The 21,869-nt window shown below is 51.7% G+C and overlaps 1 protein-coding gene across 4 annotated transcripts in view; it reads right to left on the reverse strand.

The window, feature by feature from the left end:
• MYO18B (myosin XVIIIB) overlaps positions 1–21,668 on the reverse strand; it is a 239,338-nt gene extending 217,670 nt beyond the window's left edge. For 2 of the 4 annotated variants that reach the window (XM_018061070.1, XM_018061069.1), the window contains exons 1-4: positions 21,508–21,667; positions 7,834–7,990; positions 5,964–6,122; positions 206–1,417 (exon numbers count right to left, since the gene is read on the reverse strand). In XM_018061070.1, coding sequence (XP_017916559.1) covers positions 206–1,417; positions 5,964–6,122; positions 7,834–7,872 — 1,410 coding nt within the window. In that variant the 5' untranslated portion in view covers positions 7,873–7,990; positions 21,508–21,667. Of the gene's footprint in view, positions 1–205; positions 1,418–5,963; positions 6,123–7,833; positions 7,991–11,353; positions 11,442–21,507 lie in introns of those variants that run through there. The other 2 variants (XM_018061067.1, XM_018061068.1) reach the window with 2 other exon arrangements.

Consider the following 21,869-nt stretch of genomic DNA (forward strand, 5'->3'; position numbering starts at 1 on the left):
AGAATTTCACCTCGGGACAGGCCAGATTCCCCTGTGGGACCTCCAGACCCCTGTGTGTCGAGGGGGACATGCCTGGTCCCTCCCTTGGGCTGGCCACCCCTCCACTCCTGTCCATCTCCGGTCCCCGCCTTGTCCACCCCCAGGGACAAGCCTTTCCCGTCCCCCTTCTCTGGCCTGCACCTCCCCGCCCCCCCAGCCCCCTCACCTGCTCCGAAACTCTGCTCTGGCCTCCTCCATGCCCCTCTTGGCTCTCCGTGTCCAGAGCAGGCTGCCCGGGTCCTCCCGGCTCCATCTCCAGGGCCCCGGCCCCTTTGCCTGCCCTGGGGCGGGGCTCCTCTGCTTTCTGTCCTCTGCTCTCAGGCTGGTCCTCCTTACCAGCGGTTGTCGGGGTATCCCCACGTGCATCCACCTCCTTGGGGGCTTTATCATCCTTCTCTGCCTTACCCTCGGCTTTACTCACTTCTTCAGAGGCGCTCTGAGGTGGCCCCACCTTTTCCATCTTGCCCCGGGGCTCCCCTGCCTTCCCAGTCCTGCTCTGAGGCTCACCTGCCTTGTCCACGGCTCTGGGAGCCTCCCCCGCCTTCCCCGGCACTTTGCCTGTCTTCTCCACCTTGGTCTGAGGTTCTTCCGTCTTGTCTGCCTTACTCAGGAGCGGACCTTCTTTGTCCTTCTTACGCTGGGGACTGTCCCACTTGCCCCTTCTGCCCAGGGAACTTCCCCATCTTCTCACCGGGGCTTGGGCCCCAGCCCACTTCCCTTCACCTGCTACATCCTTGGAGAGACTCCCCTTTGCCCCCTTATTTGGGGGATCCCCTGCCCCCTTCTCCTCTGTCCCTGGTTGACCCCCATCACCCAACCCCTCTTTGCCCTGGAGCTCCCCCCTTTTCACCCCTTTGGTCTGGGGGGCCTCGCCCCCTTTTCCCACTGTGCCTTGATCCTGCTCCCCTTTCATCGGCAGCACAGTTCCTGGGTCCCCAAGGCCCCCAGTCTGCGTCTTCTCAGCCTTCGGAGGTGTATCTGTGGTGCTGGCCTGGGGGCCACGAGAAGTCCCTGGGGTGTCCCCCTTTTTTCCCCCTCCAGGATCCGTGGCTGGGGGTGGGGTCTTGGAAGTAGGGGCATCGCGGGGCTGGGTCCTCTGCTCTGGCTTGGCTGAGTCCGGGTCCAGCTTGGCCACCATCAACAACACGTCACCCCTCCTCACCCCTCTCTTGAAGGGCAGGCTTTTTTTGGCAGGTGTCCCACTGGGGCCTGACTCTTGGGGCTTCTCGCCATTGATGGTCATCAGCACAGGGTCCTTGGTCCCGGCCTCCTCATCCTTCCTGCCCAGAACGTCTGCGCTCGGGGGAGGGCCTGACTGGGCATTCTGGCTCCCAGGCTTGGTGCCAGCGCTGGGCTGGCCAGCAGAAACCTCTGGGATCTAGAAGAGACACCACACCATTCTCAGCCGCGTGCTGACCAGACAGCTTTGTCATTCACTTCTTTAGTCACCCAGCCATTCATTCCCTCGCATACCCTCAAGCACCGAGGGGCAATGAGCCAAACCTCAAAATCCTACGTCCTAGACCTTGGCTCAGAACTTGAAGGCCAAGTGACATTATGAAAGGAAAGTGGACTCTGGAGCCCAACAGACCCAAATTCACTCCAAACTCTGCCACTAGCTAGCTGTGCGGCCTCAGGTAAATTACTTTCCCTCTCTGAGCCAGTTTCCTTACCAATGAAATGAGAGCTGTACTGGCCTCTCAGGGTGGGTGGGCAGCCTCAGGGTAACATGTGGAAACAGCCCAGCACCTAGCACGTCCTCAGCAAAGGAGCCACTCTGGCTGCTGCCACGGATGCTGGTGCCACGGATGCTGCTGCCACTGCTCTACTGCCACACCCGACTCTTCCTAGTGGGCCAGGGCGGGATGGGAAAGGACGTGGAGCCTGTCATCAGAGGACTTGTCCTAGTCCTGGCTCTGAAGCTCTCCAGCTGAGTGACCCTGGGTGACATCATCTATCCCCTCTGAGAATTGGTTTCCTCTCAGTGCAGGCAGATACCACCTGACCCTCCGGATTTTCTGCATGCCAAGACGTGGAAATTTCAGAGAACTGAACGAAACGAGCTGCTGCTACTGGTCCTTCTGCACCAGGGGAGGGTCCTGCTTTGGCCCCAAGGTCCTCCACTCTTGGTTGCCCGAGACACCTGGGTACCCGACACCCAGGGGTCTCCACTACCTGTTCTTCCCCTACATCTTTCTAGTGCCCTGTGACACCAGCCCTGCCCATCCTGCCCACCTCCAGCCAGCCTGTCTGTGGCCAGAACAGCTCCAGGGCCAGCGTGGCCTCTCTGCAGGAGAAGCCAGCAGGGGCAGTTCTACCCTGAGGCCCGGCCACACACCTGCCCTGGTCTGTGTTCTGCCACCTTGGACCCTGCTAGAGCCAGCCTCCCACACACCTGCGCTTGGGAATCTGGGCCTCTCACCCTCCTTGTGCACCCAAACCAGGCCCAGGATTGTGCCTGCTGCCACACCCAAGTCTCCTCTCTGAAACCCAGGTCTACCCTCTCTCCCCTGGGCACTGCCACAGCCACTGAGATGGTATCCCATCAGTTTGCTGCCAGTCATTTAAAACCTGGTCAAAGATTTCAGCAGTTGCCCACTCTCCAGGAAAGACATTCAACACAGCCATCTGCCATTCGAAGCTGTTGAAGAGGAACCCCCCACCCCTCTGCTGCCTGGTCTCACTGTCCCTGCTCGACTGCACGTTTCAGCCACACCTGACACTGCCCAGCTTCTATGCTTTTGTTCACATTGGGCCCACTGCCTGGAACACCCTTGCCCATCTCCACTTATCCATTTGCAACTCATCCTTCTATACCCAGCTCAAATGCCCCCTCCTCAGCAAGTCTGTGCCTGAAGGCCTGGATCAGAAAAACGGCCTCACGGACCCTGAAGCCCCAGAGCTCTGTGTGCTCATGCAAGTTTGCAGCAGGACCACATTCTGCATCCCGTTCTAGCTCTGACTGGTGTTACCTCCAGAGCACAGTCTCAGTCCTCATCTTTGTAAAATGAAAATAGTAACACACATAACAATAATGACCAGTGTTACTATCAACCTTAAGGAGGACCCTACATGGCCATCCTGCAATATCTGACTTACCCAGTAAAGAAGCCAGTGAAGCAGGTTCTGAACTTCTCCCCATTCCACAGATAAGGGAGCAAACACAAAGATGTTAGGTGGCCCAAGAGACAAACCCAGAACAAAAAGTCACACAGGCCTCTCTGAGTGTAAAGACAGTGCCCTTAACTGCTGAGCCTTAACAACCTTGCTTGTCTTTCTGGGACTCTCTGGAGTCTCCTAGGAGCTTTAAAAATAATTCTGACCTTTGGTTCCAATCCCAGAGGATCTGATGCAGCTGGTCTGGGTGGTGGGCCCCTGGGAGACTGCAATATGCAACAGAAGGCTGAGACCCCATGGCCTGGTGGCTCAGTGTAACCTTCTGGGGCCAAGCAGGTCACCATCTTGGAAAGGGATTGGTTGTACCTGGCAAATCTCAGCACTGTCTGCACCGTTTCGAAAAATGAGTCAGTACTTTATTTTTAAAACCAACCCCCCACAGAGGAGACAGTAATGCAGGGATGCACCTGACAAGATAACCCCTCCCAGCCTCCTCCCCTCCATGCTGTGCATTCCCCTTCTGTGGATTTTCTTGGTCACCGAGGCCCTCAGATCCCACCTCCAGCCTCCTAGTCTAAGGGGGAAGCAACACATCTGGAATCATGGGGGCCGAGAGGAAGCTCACAGCGCAACCATTTTACAGATGGGCAAACTAAAGCTGAGAGAGTGGATGGGATCCAGCCTGGAGCACACGGAGTGGTGGGGCCAGAGCTAGAACCTGGGTCTCTGACATTTGATCTCTTCCTGTTGGATGTTATTCCTGTCTCTCCCTGCCCCTCGATGACTGGGTGGCCTTAGGAAAACCAGGAAGACATTTCCATTCCTGCAAAATGGTGATGGACGCTAATGACTCCCTGCAAGGACTCTATGAGGACCAAATAAAACCAGCAGTGCTAGGTGAGGGGAGAGGGGCCAGAGTTATTTAGTGATGGAGCAGGAAAATTAACCTGGCAGGAGCAAGCCGGGGCCCGCTGCCTCACAGGAACATGTCCTGAGGCTGCCCTGCTCCAGGCCCAGGAATGTCTTGGCCCGTGGTCCAGACACCTGTTGTGGTCTGAGGCCTGTCCATCCTGCTCAGAGGCGCCTTCCACACCCTGCAGTGACAGCCTGTCCCCATCCTCTGCTCAGCTCTGCTTCTTAACCTGCACATAGCAATGCTCACACAGCTTACAGGCTCCTGGAACCCTTTCCTCGCCAGGCCACTGTGGCTGCCACACCAGCCATCTCACTCCCCAGACTGGCCCTTTCCCAGGCAGCTTGCCAGAGCAGAAGACACACAGCCTCTGGCTCTCTCTGCCTCCATGTGGCCTCATGACCTTGAGCAAGTAAGTGCTTTAGCCTCTCTGAACCTCAGTTGCCACCTCTGATAAGTGGGTATAATCCCGTCTGCCTCCGTGTTGTACAGGGTATCAAGTGAGCCCCTGAGCAGACAGTGAGTCCTGTCGAGTGAGAAATAGAACACAGTAGCCCTCATCATGACCGTTAACAGCAGCCTGTGGGGGGCTGACTTTGGCCCCCACTTACTTACACCTGGTCAGGCAGGTGTGGGAACAGAGTCTCTCTGCCCTGACACCTTCCCCCACGAGGATGTGGCAGGGGTGTTTCAGCAGCTCAGTGGCTACAGGACTTCCCTGATGCAGCAAAGTCACTGGGGTTTGACAGGGGCAGGCACATGGGGGACAAGCCAGGCAAGCAATAGCTGAAGGGGTGTGGGAGGCAGAGCCAGGCTGCCCACTGGGCTCAAGCCAGCTCCAGGCTCTGAGGCCACGAGATCACTCGGCCCCATCACCAAAGCATCCACTCCACCTCAAGAGGGCATGGCAGAGACGCAAGGAGAGGCCCTTCCTGCTAACACTGTGGCATGCTCCAGTGCATTGCAACCCAAGCCTGCGTCCCTGGTGCCAGCTTCACCATCCTGCCAGGGTTTCCTGGCCCAAAGAGCTGGGGGAGGAGGGAGGTGGCCCTGGCCACCAACTGGGATCAATCTGCAAGTCCTTGAAGCGCAGGGACTGCGCCTCGTCCGCTTAGTGCTTCCATCTAGCAGTGCTGTTCAGACCAAGTGGACACCAGCCAGTCAGAAGGCCATCCGGAGCAGGGTCCTGAGGCCCCCTCCTGCGCCAAGCAGCAACCCTGTGATTACTGACGGACTTGGGGAAGGGACCCAGCTGAGCATGGCCACTGGAAGGCGCCTGGGGGACTTGGGCCCATGGCCGTTTACTACCTGGGATGGAAGGGTTTCGGTATGTTAACAACTAATACAACAATAACTGGTGCACATCAACTGATCATCTTTCCTGCTTATCTGAAAGCAAACTATACATCCTTAGCTAATATTCAGTTTTCCCTTTCTGCAAAAGTAGTGATGGGGTCAGTGATCCCCATCATACATCAACTGATACCATTCATTCATTCACTCAACAAAAATTTTTGAGCGTTCACCATGGGCCAAGTTCTATGAGAGTTGCTCAAGATACAGAGTCGAATGAGATAGTTGTTGCTCTTAAGGAATTCTTAGTCAATTAAGTCACATGATTAAGTAATTACTCTGCTGACCAAAATTAAGACAGGCATAGAGGGTGAAGTGGAAATCAGGAGGAGGAAGGTAATGGGAGAGCTTTCTAGAGACGTACTATCTGAGCTGGGTTTTGACAAATGCAGAGGAGTTCAACAGATTATGTTAGAGCTAGGACACTCCTCAACGAGGAGACTGAAGGCAGAAAGGCTGGCATGTGACGCAAGAGCAGACTCACGGGACAGGAGGGTGGGTGCTGGCAGTCACCTGCTTCTTTTCCGGTGGGGCCACTTACCTCTCGTTCCGGAGAGGCAAGAGCTGCCTCTTTCCTCAGTCTAGCTTCCTTGGACTCTTTCTCAGTCTCTCGGACCAGCTGCCTAATGAAGCCCCCTGGGATGACAGAGAAAAGGGGAGGGGGCGAGGATGGTGGGGGGCTCTTGTCCTCTTCCCGAATCTGTTTGGCAGAAGCAAGGAATGAGAGAGCTCAGTGAATGAACCAGCCGGGGCAAGCTGTCCTTTAAGAGTCTTGAACGGAGCTGGGGAGGGGGCCAAGTAGACACCAAGTCCATGTATGAGAGGCCACAGAGAAGCTAGCAAAGTCCTGGGAAGCCTCAGGACAACAGGTGAAAATGGAACGCTCAACCTTGAGGCTGCTCCATGCAGCGCAATTTCCACCTGGATCCAGTTTCCTCATAGTATGGATTCGCACAGTGGAGCCCACTGGTACCCTTCTTTCGCATGGGACAGCCCCATCTCTGGGAAGACCTGCTTCAAAAGGAGCTTTTCCGGTTTCCAGAAGGGGACGGGTCACAGGGAACCATCCACACTCTCTGGTCCCATCTCAGCTTGTGGTAAATAGATTAAGTAATTCACCACCTTAATCACTTTCTGTGCCAGGAGTGTGGTGAGGGAGGGCAGGGCTGGCAGCCACGGTTCATCTAAGGATCCAGCCCTATGGCTATAGCCCACTCCACTGACCCCATGCCCTGACTTCTCAATAGTCCTTAAAGCAAGACCTGGGCAGCCAGGGACTCCCTAGAACTGGGCTGGAAAGCCTGCTTTTTACCCCAGAAACACGGTCCAAGCCAGAGCTGGCTGGACTTGGATTGCAGCTGAGACTTGCCACCTTGGAGATGGAGACCTGGGAGTGGATAAAGACAAGGGTTTGTCTTTATCCAGCATAACTGTGACTGCTCATGAGTTTAAAGGAAAAAAAAAAAGAAAACCTCCAACCATTCTATGCATTCTATGGCAGAGCTACACACTGGTTTAAAACAAGCTCCTTATCAAAGTCCTCCCTGAGAGGCTGGCAAAGACGTGATAGCCGCAGGCCCATTGATAAAGAGGAATCTAAAGGCAACAGGAAACACCAAGAGACAGAGCAGAGGCCCAGAGATACGGCAGGCCTCTGCCCAGGAGGAGAGAAGCGGGGGACACGCGAGGCTGGGCTCACGTTTCCTCTGCGCCTCTCCACGTGCACCGACACCCACACTATGATGGTGAAAGGCACGCTCTAGGGAGGTGTCACTCCGCTCCCTCCAGCAAGGGGCAGAGGCAGCCGGGAGGCACTTCTCAACGATTCATCAAATCAGTGCACAAGGGTGGGGGCGAGGAGCAGGGGAGATAACAGGCATAAAAGAAAGAGGCAGCCCTTTATGGATTCTTACAACAAATACAACAGGGAAAAGAGCCATCAATGGGAAGAAGAGCCTGTTTCCAGTGTTCCATGGGTGACAGAAACCAGGGACCTCAGAAATCTATCCCCATGGCATAAGCCTGGCAGCCGGCAGCCCTGTCTCTGGTGCCCCTGCTTCCCCACCCATGCTCTCCCACACAGAAACCCGTGCCCATCAGAGCTGCCATGAGGATGGTGCTGGGACAGCTGGTCTACCTGCATTCCCCCGCCATCACCTCCTGAGGGACAGAGACCAGCAGCCATGGGAGGAGTCAAGGGCATGGTCACTAACGCCTGGCTAGGCTGGAGACACCATGGCTAACTGAGGCGGAAGATGGAACGGAGCCTGGACATGCGCCAGGGGAGCTCTGGATGTCAGAACCTCTGCCTGAGGTGGGAGGGGGTAGCCTGAGACAGCAGGGCTAGGACGCGTCCTTGGAGGGTCTGGCTGGCCCCTGGGGCTGCGGCCCGGGCCCTAAGTGCTACTTTCCTTCTGCTCCCACAGGGCGAGGCGTGATGAGATGGCCATGCTGAGGCAGTTCCAGGACCGCGAGGTGAGATGAGACGAGACGAGATGGAGCTCTCTGCCAGGTAGCACGGAATGCAGCTTTATGGACGCAGGCAGCGCATGAGGTGATGCGCAGAGACTGACCCGTGGAGACACAGTAGGGAGAGAGGAGAGAGACAGGTTAGCTGGTGGGCACCGCCCAGACCCGACCCCTCTGATGCCAGGGACCAGGCCAGGCGCAACTCACTGTCATTTACATCTGGGAGGAATATGGTCAGCAGAGAGCTGCTGGCTATAGAGTGGACAGTGCCCTGAAATTCTTGCCAACCCTGACCACACACTTTTAACTTTCTCTTGATGTATACAGCCAGAAAAGTATGTACTTGTAAATGTATAGCTCAGTGGCTCTCAAAGAATGAACATGACGATAGAACCAGCACTGTGACCAGATTAAAACTGTTAAACTTTTAAAATAAAAACATGGTGTTATTTTAAAATATATTAAATTTCAACTTAAAATACTAAAAATAATCTTTATTAAAATTATTAAAAATAATTTTGATTAAAATTCTTTAAAAGTACATTTGAAATATTCTTTTATGACTATAGTATGTAAATTGGAAGGGCTGTTAAAGCTCCAATACTTGGGCTATCTGGTGTGAAAAGCCAACTCACTGGGAAAGACTGAGGGCAGGAGGACAAGGGGGCAACAGAGGATGAGATGGTTGGATGGCATCACTGACTCCATGGACATGAGTTTGAGCAAACTCCAGGAGATAGTGAAGGACAGGGAAACCTGGCGTGCTGCAGTCCATGGGGGTCAGAGTCAGACACAAGTTACCGACTGAACAACACAGTATATAAATATTATCTAGATATATAAATATTATAAATAAAATAATAAACACGCAAATCTAATCTATAGCAATGGAGGTGAGAGGAGTTGTTAGTGTTCAGCTGGGAAGAAGCACAAGGGGAACTTTCTAGGAAAATGGAAATGTCTTATATCTTGATATGAGCTGTGAAATGTGAATTTAAATGGAGTCACTGATGTTAAGGGGTTTTACAACATAGCTGGCAGGCCATTAAGGAGGTGGACCTCATATATGTCCTCCCCAACTACAACCACAAAACTTCAGAACTGGTGACGTCCTCCCCAACTGCAACCACAGAACTTCGGAACTGGTGCAAATGGCAGGTATTACAAGGACTCTGCAAGAATCCCCGAGGTTTGTCTCAGAGAGGAACTTTGACTTCCCTCAAAGCTTCAGCAATACATGAACAGTGAACTTCCAGATGTTCAAGCTGGTTTGGGAAAAGGCAGAGGAACCAGAGATCAAATTGCCAACATCTGCTGGATCATCAAAAAAAGCACGAGAGTTCCAGAAAAACATCTATTTCTGCTTTATTGACTATGCCAAAGCCTTTGACTGTGTGGATCACAATAAACTGTGGAAAATTCTCAAAGAGATGGGAATACCAGACCACCTGACCTGCCTCCTGAGAAACCTGTATTCAGGTCAGGAAGCAACAGTTAGAACTGGACATGGAACAACAGACTGGCTCTAAATAGGAAAAGGAGTACGTCAAGGCTGTATATTGTCACCCTGCTTATTTAACTTATATGCAGAGTACATCATGAGAAACGCTGGGCTGGAAGAAGCACAAGCTGGAATCAAGATTGCCGGGAGAAATATCAATAACCTCAGATATGCAGATGACACCACCCTTATGGCAGAAAGTGAAGAGGAACTAAAAAGCCTCTTGATGAAAGTGGAGAGTGAAAAAGTTGGCTTAAAGCTCAACATTCAGAAAACGAAGATCATGGCACCTGGTCCCATCACTTCATGGGAAATAGATGGGGAAACAGTGGAAACAGTGTCAGACTTTTGGGGGGCTCCAAAATCACTGCAGATGGTGACTGCAGCCATGAAATTAAAAGACGCTTACTCCTTGGAAGGAAGTTAAAAAGACACTCCTTGGAAGGAAAGTTATGGCCAACCTAGATAGCATATTGAAAAGCAGAGACATTACCTTGCCAACAAAGGTCCGTCTAGTCAAGGCTATGGTTTTTCCAGTGGTCATGTATGGATGTGAGTTGGACTGTGAAGAAAGCTGAGCACTGAAGAATTGATGCTTTTGAACTGTGGTGTTGGAGAAGACTCGAGAGTCCCATGGACTGCAAGGAGATCCAACCAGTCCATTCTAAAGGAGATCAATCCTGGGTGTTCTTTGGAAGGATGATGATAAAGCTGAAACTCCAGTACTTTGGCCACCTCATGTAAAGAGTTGACTCATTGGAAAAGACTCTGATGCTGGGAGGGATTGGGGGCAGGAGGAGAAGGGGATGGACGACAGAGGATGAGATGGCTGGATGGCATCACCAACTCGATGGACATGAGTTTGGGTGAACTCCGGGAGTTGGTGGTGGACAAGGAGGCCTGGCGTGCTGCGATTCATGAGGTCGCCAAGAGTCAGACACAACTGAGTGACTGAACTGAACTGAAAGTGACAGCCTCAGTGCTCAGTCACCTTAAGGAAGACCAGCTTTGGCCTCCAGCATCAATTACAGTTCTTGGTAATGCAAACCTCCCCTTAAGCCTTTAAAAGTCCCTGAATTTTACTCCCCAGCAGGACACTGCTTTGTAATCAGAATCTATGTATCTCAAAATGCAATTCTTTAATACCAAATAAACTTTTATTATTATTATTTCCTCCTAGATTTATTTAGGTTGACAGAGTGCTGATTACACAAGTATATCACGTGTAAAAATTCATTCAGCTGTACAACTTAGAATATTTTACCACATAAAATCATATCAATTTAAAAAACAGAACATTACCGACTCATGACAATCCCTCACATCCCCTTCTAGTAACTATTCCACATTCCCCCTTCCCCACCACAGAGCAGCCACTCTCTGGATTGCTGAAATCACAGAAAAGTGTGTGTTTCTTTTGTGAGGGAGTAATTGGCTATATAATTTGACCATGAAAATGAGGAAAGCACAGGAAACCTTGGCTATTTAACTGACTGAGAGCTTTGAGAAAAAGATTAAGCATTTTTAGCATCATTTTCAAAACCTTAACAAACATACACAACTTTTGACCTAGAAAGTCCTCTTTTGGAAAACAAATTGAGGAAGTGATCCTCAACCAGAAAAACATCTTCACTGTGTTGCCTGTAGGACTAAAAATCCTAAAAGTGAGAGTTGCTCAATTGTGTCCAACTATTTGGGACCCCATGGACTACTGGAATGGGTAGCCTTTCCCTTCTCCAGGGGATCTTCCAACCCAGGGATTGAACTCAGGTTTTCCCCATTGCAAGCAGATTCTTCACCAGCTGAGCCACGAGGTAAGCCCAAGAATACTGGAGTGGGTAGCCTATCCCTTCCCTAGCAGATCTTCCCAACCTAGGAATCAAACCAGGGTCTCCTGCACTGCAGGCGGATTCTTTACCAACTGAGCCTCCACTACCTAGAGAAGCCAAATTAGCACATACCCGAGTTGAAGGAACAGTATGAATCCCGGAAAAGGATGCTAAGAGCATTTTATTAATGAAACAGCTTCATCCACCCAACTGTCAGGCTTCCAGAAGGACAGCATCAATAAGAACCTGCTGAAGAGAGTTTAATGGTCTATTTATTTCCATAGTATAGACAAATGTCCAAGGGGAAACGTAAATCAGGAAACCCGAAGTGGAAAGAACCTGTCAGCCTCGGATCCAGGTGTCAGTAATAAAAGATTAAACTGTTAAAAATAAAACCCACTTCACCAAGGTATAACTTCTATGCCTGCCATAAGCTTCATTCATTGTAAGTGCACACTTAGATGCTTTTTGATAAACTTAGTTTTTTAAAATAAATTTACATTGTTTTGCAACCCTGGGCCATTTGACCAGAATCGCCCCCTAAAGACCCTTCACACCTATTTGCGGTCACCAGCTGTTCCCACCCTCAGCCCCAGACTTCTGATATAGATGGAATCCTGGAGAATGCAGTATTTTACATGTGGCTTCTTGCATTTTGCATGTTTTTAAGGGTTTTCTGCATTGTTGTGTACATCAGTATTCCATTTTTTACGGATAAACCACATCCTCTTTATCCATTCACCAGGTGATGGGCATCTGGGCCGTTTCCACTTCGGGGCAGGATGAATTACGCTGCTCTGAATAGGCCTGTAAGTCTCGGTGCGCTGTTTCCACTCGGTGCCCATGTGTTTCCACTTCTATTAGGGAGATTCCTAGGAGGTGGCCCTACTGGGCTGTCTGCTAACTTTACGTTTGACTTTTTAGGAAGCAGCGCAACTGTTTCCCCATCCTGCTTGCAGTGTCTCAGGTTCCACTGGGAAACATTTGCAGTCAAACTGAAAGGTGCGAGTGTTGGCTTGTAAAGACCGCGGAGGGCAATATAGAGCATGCGCGTAGTACACACTCCAAAATGGGCAAGTAACAAAGCACTCCACACAGAAAATGAAGAGCCCTTCCGTATATCCAGGTTCTGCAAACGAAAATTCCACCAAGTGTGGATTAAAAAAACTGGGGGCGGGATAAAAATATCCAGAAAGTTCCGAAAAGCAAAAGTTGAATTTGCTGTACCCTGACAACTATTTACACTGTATTCACATTTACATTATATTTATATAGCATTTACATCGTGTTTATAACTGCGGACAGCATCCGCATTGCATTCGATATTAGCAATCTTGCAATGGTTAAAAGTATACGAGGAAAACTAGGTTGGGTTATACGTAAATATTAAGGTAACTATTACTCCTTTTTATATAAGGGACTTGGGCCTCCACGGATTTTGGTATTTGTGGAGGTTCCTACAACCAAACCCCTGGGGATACCCAGATCTTAATGATACATCAAAATCTTAGTGAAGGGGGTCAGGAGGGGAGGAAAAGGCCTCTTTCCTCCCCCTTCGACTTTTCTCACTTCTAGCTCTGAGTAGGGTCCCGCACTGCCCGCTCCTGGAAGAGACCCCAGCCCCCCATCTCCGACTGTCAGAGTTACCACGGTTCACGAGTTTCCAACGGCCCCTCTGGCCTGTCAGTAGCTGTTGGCAGTAACTTATCTATAAGAAACCAGGGTGAACAGCACTCCAAGCAATCTCCTCGCACAGTGAGAGCTGCACATCCGGAGAGTTGATGAGACGGACCCCACGAGGCCGCGCTGAGGAGAACCCATCTCGCGAGACCCCACCGTAGCCCTTGCTTTATAACCCCGTGCGAGAGGACGTTGACTCGGATCATCTCGCGAGAGCACACTGTGGCCCTAGCTTTCCAGGTGTGTAGCGTGGGGCGACGTCACGCCCACTCCCACCATCTCGTGAGATCCCATCGTGGCTCTCGTTTACCGACCCCGTGTGGGGTGATGGCAAGTGAATTTCATCATCTCGCGAGAGCCTACTGGGGCCCTCGCTTTCCAACTCCGCAGTGGGTTGCTGTCACGTGATAGCTTGAAATCAGCGCAGGGAGTGTTTACACTACAGAAACTAGGAAAAATCACAAATCGGGGCTTTTACTCCTAGAGCCAGTCCGTTAAACACTGTCAGCACAGCACTGGCTGACACCGTAGCGCTCCTGCAGGGCCTGGCAAGGGTGAAATCACAAGATCCAAAGACTGAACAAGGGATATTTCAGCTCTGATGAGGTCAGGTGCCCACGGGAGACCCTGAAAACTCGTTCAAGTGCAACAGCCAAGTCTTTGCATAAGAAAAAGACCCCATAGTGTGGGCTCTCCCACTTGAAAAGGCACATGAGGTTGAGCTGGAGAATAAGCGGGAGGCCAGGTCCCTGGGGAGAGGGGCCGGAAGAGGACAAAAGACCCTCCTCCCGGCTCATTCCCTTAGGAGACACTGGAGCGTCCCTGAGTGACTCACAGCCGTAATCCGCTCTGCTACAGGCCTGGAGAGCCGGAGCCCAGGTTATGAATAGGCCTGACGTGAGGTGGCTGCCCTGGTCACTGCCCTGCCCCGACTCCCAACACTTCCCATCCGGCCCCCGCCAGGTCAGTGGCTGCTTCCCAAGAATAGCCCTCAGCTTCAAGGCTCCAGGGGAAATCCTGGCTGATGGTCTGGGCTGTCCTCAACTGGGCCGTGGGCGGGCCCAGAGGGCTGTAGCACATGGGAGCAAGGAGGGCTCAGTCTCTGCCTTTACTCCTCGCGTCCTGCCCCTCGAAGTCACCAGGCCAGCCCCACTGACCCAGGATCAGGATCCAACCCTACTGAGGCGGCTTTGTCAAGCCTTAATTTAAGCAAGTGTTCTTATCACCGCATTCTCATCCAGGCCTGAAACTCACACCTGCCTCATCAGCTGCCGTTTTAAGCCCATGAAGAGGCCCCAGATGCTCTGAATTCATGGGATGAAGTCTCAAGTCTCCCCTCAGGGGTGAGGAGGGCTGGTGAAAGGAAAGGTCACTCCCAAAGCCAGGGATGGCTTGAAACAGTTTTCTGTGTAGACATGCTGGTATGAGTGGCCTCAAGGCTTTCCCTCTCACTCCTCAAGGTCCAGCCTTGACCCAGCAGCTAATCCTTCAATGACCTCACCTGTCTCAAAGGACAAATTCCCAAGTCTTGATGGTGACTCACAGAGCCCTCAGGGTGCCCCTTGTTCCTCTACTTCAGTGACACTGACCTGGATGCGTCCTTCCACATGGGTTCCCACCTCAGGGCCTTCGCACATTCTGCTCCCGTTGCTTCATACACTTTTCTTTCTGCATGGCTCACATCGTCTCCACTTTCAAGTCTTTGCTCAGAGTCATCTTCTCGATGGTCCTGCCTTCACCATCCTATTTAAATGGCTAACTAGCCCCATTCCACCCTGTCCCAGGGCCGTTCATCATCTGATTCTGCTCTTTCCCCCGCAGTGCTTGCTCACTGTCCATCTTGCTGTGTGTTTCTTGTTTCGTTTTTGGCTCCTTGTGCAGAACACGGCCCCTAAGAGGTGCAGCCTTTCCTTCTATTCTGTCCACGTATGCGGCCCCAGAGCCTAGAACAGTGCCTGGCACATACTTAGCTTTCAGTGCATATTTGCTGAATGACTGAGTGAAGGAATGGATGGGTAATTAGGAGTGTAGCTGGCGAGGGAAAGAGCAGGCCATTGCCAGCAAGTCTGTGGCAGGGATTTCTGATGTCTTCTTGTGCCGTCTGTATCTGCATCTCTTATCATGGCCCAAGTTCATGTCCGGCTGCCGCTATTACCTTGTGGGAGCCTAGGAAGTTCTCTGAGACTCAATTTTCTCAGCCATAAAATGGGAAGAGGACAGCCACATACCCACATGCTTAATCACTGATAACTGCTTGCCGTCATCTTTTCATCTTTGTTTGACTCCACGGTCAAAAGTCAGCCTGGAGACCCCAGCCCAGGACCCAGAACTGGATCATTCACCCACATTTAGGGAAAATCTACTTTGTGCCAAGTGCTCAGATAGAAACGTTACACCTAAACTGCTCTCAGCCCTCTTAAATTCCTCCTGGACCTGAAATATAATTATCTTAAAATCCATTATCCCATTTCATCCCCAAGACAGCAACCACATGGTTGGCATCACACCAGTAGAGCAGAGACTCAGATAAGTTGAGGCACTTGCCTGAGCTCACCTGGAAAGAAGGTCGAGCACTTTCCTCTCAGGATCCTGACCAATATAGCTGGGAGGCAAGTAGTTTCAACTCATCGCCTCTGATAGATGAGTAGTTGTGTCTGGAGTGTTATTTGGGAAGGACTCTGAGCTTCCGTCTGAGCTTCCGTCTGAGCTCGGAGAGAAAAGGGTGATCTGATTGATTATTAATGTCTGCCCTGGGTGTAGAATGAGGGGATGATGACTGCTGCTTGCTAGAGGCTAAATGGGCAAAAGTGACTCATGAGTTGTACATGGTCCAACCAGTCTCACTCAGACCTTGTGTCTGGTGGTCACAGAGCCAGGTGGGAATGAAAAGGGATCTGGTCAGCACACAGGCCCCCCTTCCCTAATCAGGGCAAGAGAACCCCACAGCCAGCAAGTGGGTGAGGATTCAGGCCACTCACAGCAACCCACATCCTCCTAGAAGAGGAGAACAGGGAGGGGGATAAGTGGGAAACAAAGGTAGGGAAGTTAACAGAAGGAAAGAGAGCACATGAAGAGACAGGGTGGGCTAGAAGGAGGGAGGGCAAAGCAGGTGAGGCCTGAGATGGAAAACGATGGACAAGAGAGGACTAGCAGGACTCATCTTCCATAAGAGAGGCTCAGAGGCCCAGCCCTGCTCACAGGAAATTTCCTGGATGGAGGACCGATCAGTGCCCCGTTGGTCACATCCACTGCTGGCTCAGGACGAGGGGGGACACGCGGGGTCTGCTCTAATTGCTTTTTTCTTAGAGCAGACTTGCACGGCCCTCACAGGCCAGAAGACCCACCTTCTGGAGTCTGTCAAGCGGGGAAAGGAAGGGACTCGGCTGAGGACTCACAGCTCCCACAGCAGCAGAACCAGGGTCCTCATCTCCCTGTGCCCAGGGCCTGCTGCTTCTTCCCTCCTATCCAGAGAGCTAACCTGCTGGGATGACCGCGTCCTGGCCCCGGTTCTCCTCTCTGCAGCAACACATAGGGATCCACCTACGACACCCGTGGGATTGACCCCCAGTTTTCTCATCAGGAGCCTTCAACCATTTCCCAGGTGAGAAATTTCTCATGGCTCCCAGATCCCGCAGAATACCGGTCTGGTGTTTCCTGTCGCCAGAGTGAAGTGAGAAACTGGTCAGGCTTCTGCTGCGAAGCTCCCCTGACTGTTTTCAGGGTTTGGTTGCTCCATCACATGGCTGTCTTCCTATTCCTGCTGTGTTGCTCCCTGGAGCTTTGCTGTCTAATACAGCAGCCATTAGCCACGCTGCTCCTGCTGTTTCGTCCCTGTCTTGCCTGACTCTCTGCAACCCCATGGGCTGTAGTCCGCTACACTCCTCTGTCCGTGGGATTCTCCTCTAGGCAAGAATACTGGAGTGGCTTGCCATTTCTTCCTCCAGGGAATCTTCCCGACCCAGGGATCGAACCTGAGTCTCCTGCATTGGCAGGTGGGATCTTTTACCACTGAGCCACTTGGGAAGCCCCATTAGCCACATGGGGCTATTTAAATGTAAATGAATGTAAATGTCAGCCTCTCAGTTGCACCAGGCACATTTCATGTATTTGACACGTGGCTATTGGCTACCATATTGGACAGCACAGATACAGAACATGTCTGTTATCAAAGAAAGTGCTGTCGGACAGAATGGGACTAGATGAAGGCTTTCAACAGGTGGTGATTGTGTCCACCCACAGGCATTTGGTGGCGCTAGTGGAAGAGGACACACCTACCAATGCAGGAGATGAACGAGATGTAGGTTCGATCCCTGGGTCAGGAAGATCCCCTGGAGGAGGGCATGGCAACCCACTCCAGTATTCTTGCCCGGAGAATCCCATGGACAGAGGAGCCTGTCGGGCTACAGTCCTTGGGGTTGTCGTAAAGAGCTGGCCACCACTGAAGCGACTTGGCATAAAAGCATTTTTGATTGTCACAACTGGAGACAGGGTACTAGTGGGTAGAGGCCAGGGGTGCTGATAAACAGCCTACATTGCTCAGGACAGCTGCCCCCACCCCCACCATGACAAAGAGTTATTCAGTCCCAAATGTCAATAGTGCTGAGGTTAAGAAGCCCTGGTCTAGGAGAATCATGTCAAGTGGAGAGGAGCGGTAAGAGGGAAAAAAAAAAAGCAAAATAATCTTGCTTCAAACAATACGTGGATGTGACATAGAAAGAATTGAGAAAATGTGTCAACTCACTGCTGACAGAGAATAGAGGAAAAGTCCCTCCTGGATCCATCACCGCTTAGTGGCTCTGTGGCCCCAGGCAAGTCGCTAACCCTCTCTGGTCCTCAGGTTTCTGGATAAAACTGGGATAGTATCATGCCCCCTCCTAGACTGTCAACAGAATAAATGAGTTTGAACCAGCTTCATCATCTGTGGAAGAGCACTGCATAATGTTTTATCTCGGCTCACACTGTTGATTCGACTAGACCAAAGAAACAAGTCTCTGGCAGTAAGGCGCCAAGTCCCACTTTCATTTCACTTTGCATGACCTTGGGTCACTTAAGACTCTCAATCTCACTTCCTGATCTGTAAAATGGGGCTGATCGCTCCTGACCAAGCTTACAGCAATACCCAGCGTGGAGACATTTAATCCTGGTGAGCAACCATCTCTCTCTCTTGACAGCTAATCCGCTTGCCCTCCATGAAACTGAAACTCAAACCCCAGCTGGTACGCAAGAAACAGCTGAAAATGCATGCAGTCTTTTATGGGCAGAGAAAAATTCCCTTGGGACCCCCGGACCTTGAACTTCCTGCCACCCTGAGCGCCAGTACTGGCCACATTATTTGGTAAATCCACCTCACCGATTCTCCAAGATCTTTCCTGTGCTGCCACAAACTGTAGTTCCTCAAAATAATGAAGTTATCAGGGAGAAGCCCTGTGTAGCTGAAAGGAAAATTACGGAGCTGCGTGAGTCATGGTGGGGGCAGGCGGAGCTGATTCAGATGAAGCTGATGGTGACTGGGTCCTTCGGAAAGAGTGGTGTGCGTGTACGTGTGAGTGTGTGTGCAGGTGAGAGAGCGAGCAAGTGAGAGCAGAAGTGAAGGAGAGTGGGAATGACGCCTGCCTTGACGGTTCTGAGCTCTCATCCCAATGACCTTGTTTGTGTGATGAAAGCTAATTTTTGTCGAAACTAGAACTGAGATTTAATTCTTTCCTTTGAGGTTTGGGGGATGACGGTGGAGGTTTTAGGGATGGGGGTTATCAGGGAAGTAAAAGTGTTAGTTGCTCAGTCGTGTCTGACTCTTTGCAACCCCATGAACTGCAGCCATGCCTCTGTCCGTGAAATTCTCCGGGCAAGAATACTCGAATGGGTTGCCATTCCCTTCTCCAAGGGATATTCCTGACGTAGGGATCGAACCTGCATCTCCTGCATTGCAGGGAGATTCTTTACTGTCTGAGCCACTAGGGAAGCCTGTTATTGGGAAAATTGGGTTATTATTCCTAGAATGGGGAGCCTGACTTGAAGGCAGTGGCTATTGTAAACTCAGTGCTGTCACTGCAAAGCTGTGTGTCCTTGGGCAAGTTGCTAACCCTCTCTGTACCTCAGCTGCCCCATCTGTGAACAGGTGGGGCTGGATGTGACAGCACTCAGGGTCCCTCCACTTGCCTCAAACTGACTTTCTCCATTTTTCAAATAATTCAGTTTTACATAGCTTAAAAATTAGGGGTACCATGAAAAGACATGGAGGAAACTTAAATGCCTATTGCTAAATGAAAAGTGCCCAGTCTGTAAAGATGACATCCTGTAGACTCCAACTATGTAATGTTCTGGAAAAGGCAAAACTACAGAGACGGTGAAAGGGTCAGTGACTGCGGGGAGTTGAGGAGAGGGAAGGATGAACATGCAGGGCACAGAGGGTTTTTAGAGTGGCGAAACTGTTTTATATGATACAGTGATGGGCACATATCATGGTGCATTTTCCAAACCCACAGAATATACACCATTGAGAGTGAACCCTTGTATGGAATGTGGGCTTGGGGTGATAACGATGTGTCAGTAGAGGTTCATCAGCTATTAACTAATATCCCACCCTTGGGGGGTGGTATTATAAGGGAGGCTATGAATGTAGGAAGCAGGGGTATATGGGAAATTTCTGTACCTTCCCCTCGATTTTGCTGTGAATCTAAACTTGCTCTAAAAATATATTAATTTAAAAAAATTTACGATATGTCACATACCACTGTGACTAACTACCTGTTTAAACTGGACCATTCGGACAGTGGTTTTTATTTCCGAGGTAAACCAGGAGCCGCTGAAGGGCTGTCTCTTGGAGCCCTCGTGGACACCCAGCCCGAGTTCCCACTGTTTGGGCAGTGCCGGGAGGCTCTCTCCAGTGATTGGGGCCTCCCGGTCTCAGCTCAGGAAGCCCCCAGAAGTGCCTGGTCTTCTCCTTGGCTGACCATGGACCTTATGAAAATTTGCACTCATCAGACCCTGATAGCAGATGGGTGCAAGTATGTTTTGCAAGTATATGATACCCTGCGTCTTGACAAGGTGGGTACCCCCTGGGGTTGTATCGACTCCCACAGAGGAGAAATGTTTCTCCAGCTTTGGTGGGCACCAGTGTTCTTGCCTGAAAAATCCCAGAGGACAGAGGGGCCTGGCGGGCCACAGTCCAAGGGGTTGCAAGGAGTCGGACACGATTGAACACGCAGACCCCTCAATCGGTTTAGAGTCTGAGGACCTGAAGGTCCCTTCCCCCCAGGACTGTGGAGTAGTTCTGAGATGGGAATGTGTGTTTTAAAAGCCTTTCCCCCCACACAGGGTAGGCCGGTGGAGGTGAGCAGACCCGACCTTGGGAGAACCGCTGCCACAGACGCTGAGTCCTCGTTGCCACCCCCAGGATGATCTCGCCAAGGCCCCTGGGGTTTCGAAGGTGGAACTAAAGCTCAGATCCCAGGAGGGACTGATCGAGGTCACAGTGTCAGCAGAACCCACACTGGGCTATTCAAGGTGACCTGGCCCAGGTGCCACCGGATGTCTCATGGGTGACACGCAGCCCCTCCAAAGTCAGGTGACCCGGAGACCCTCCCCCTCCAATCCCTCCCATCTTGGGCCATTGTATTCTAGATCTTATCCACAGCCCACCCAGACCTATCACCCAGATCCGGAAGAGCCTAAATTTAGTAGCAAAGCCAACCCCAAGGGAACCAGGGTCCTGTCAGACACAGGAAGCCCCGTGGGACCCCCAGCCCCTCCTGAGCTGGGGCGCTGAGCCGGCTAGGCATCTGCTTGGCCGGTCAAGGAGTGAATGCCGCAGCCCAGTATTCCAAGCCCTGTGGGACTGAAGTCCAGGGTCGAGGCCAGACTGGGTGGCTTGGAACTGACTGGGCTTTCCCCTCCCAGCCACCTCTATGGAAAAGCTGCTCCAAGGCCCTAACCCTGAGGCCTGACTCCAGGGAGGGAGCTCTGTGTCCCCTCCTCAGCGTCTCCACTGCCCCCCGCCACCCACTGAGGCCAGTGCAGGTCTCCATTCAAAGAAATGCCCCTAACGGGTGAGCCAGAGAAAACACCTCCTCTCCGACAGAGGATCAAGTCAGCGCCACATGAAATTCAAACCATCACCCACTATCCCCTCCCTCCTCCCTCGCCATGCTTATTTGGAATAAATGGAATAAAAAAAAAACCAATTACCATCACGGCTGATACTCAACAGTGTTGGAAACACGAAAGGGGAAGAAGAGTTGGGCTCCCAGAGCATCAACTGACACTCAGTTAAGCAGAAATCGCTAGTAGCTTTGAAAAAATACGAACCTTGCTGTCTGCCAGCCGAGATTCCAAAGTGGTTATCCAATGACTCTAAATGTATATAGATATTTAAGAATCGGCCAACAGCTGGGGCCTAAGCAGGGTGATCTTTTAAGTTTCCCCCGCACCAGCGTGTGGTTGTAAAATTCTTCCGTGAAACACCCAACCAGCAAAGGGGAACAGGCCTCGCAGGCTGAAAGGCCCGAAATAGACGAGACCAGCAGCGACCGCAGCTCCCAAGGCACACTCCGGACAATCATGCCCGTCCGCTCACCGGGTGCCTGTCGTAAAACCCAGCCCGACGGTACCTTCTCCACCCGGGGCCAAGGGCTCAGGATCCACTGCCGTCCGAGGGGCCTCCCCAGGTCGCAGCACAGAGCTCCCGCCAAGCTGGGCGAGCAGGGACGGAGGAGAAATGTCTGCAGCTCCCCTCCTCACACCGTCGTCGTTCACATACCCTCCCCTGACCGCTCCTCCCGCACCCTCCCCCTGCACCAGTGTGATAGCAGCAGCTGAGTGGACAAGTCATTTCTAAAATTAGCCGCTGAACTCCAGGTCTGGACAGGGGACGGCAGCCCGGGGTGGCCGCTGACCAGGCAGTCGGAGCGCATGGACATATTTGGTGGCACAGAGCGGGGGAGGGGACAGCTCCCGACACAAGCACATTCTG

The sequence above is a fragment of the Capra hircus genome, chromosome 17 (genome assembly GCF_001704415.2).
Source record: "Capra hircus breed San Clemente chromosome 17, ASM170441v1, whole genome shotgun sequence".
Classification (NCBI taxonomy): domain Eukaryota; kingdom Metazoa; phylum Chordata; class Mammalia; order Artiodactyla; family Bovidae; genus Capra; species Capra hircus.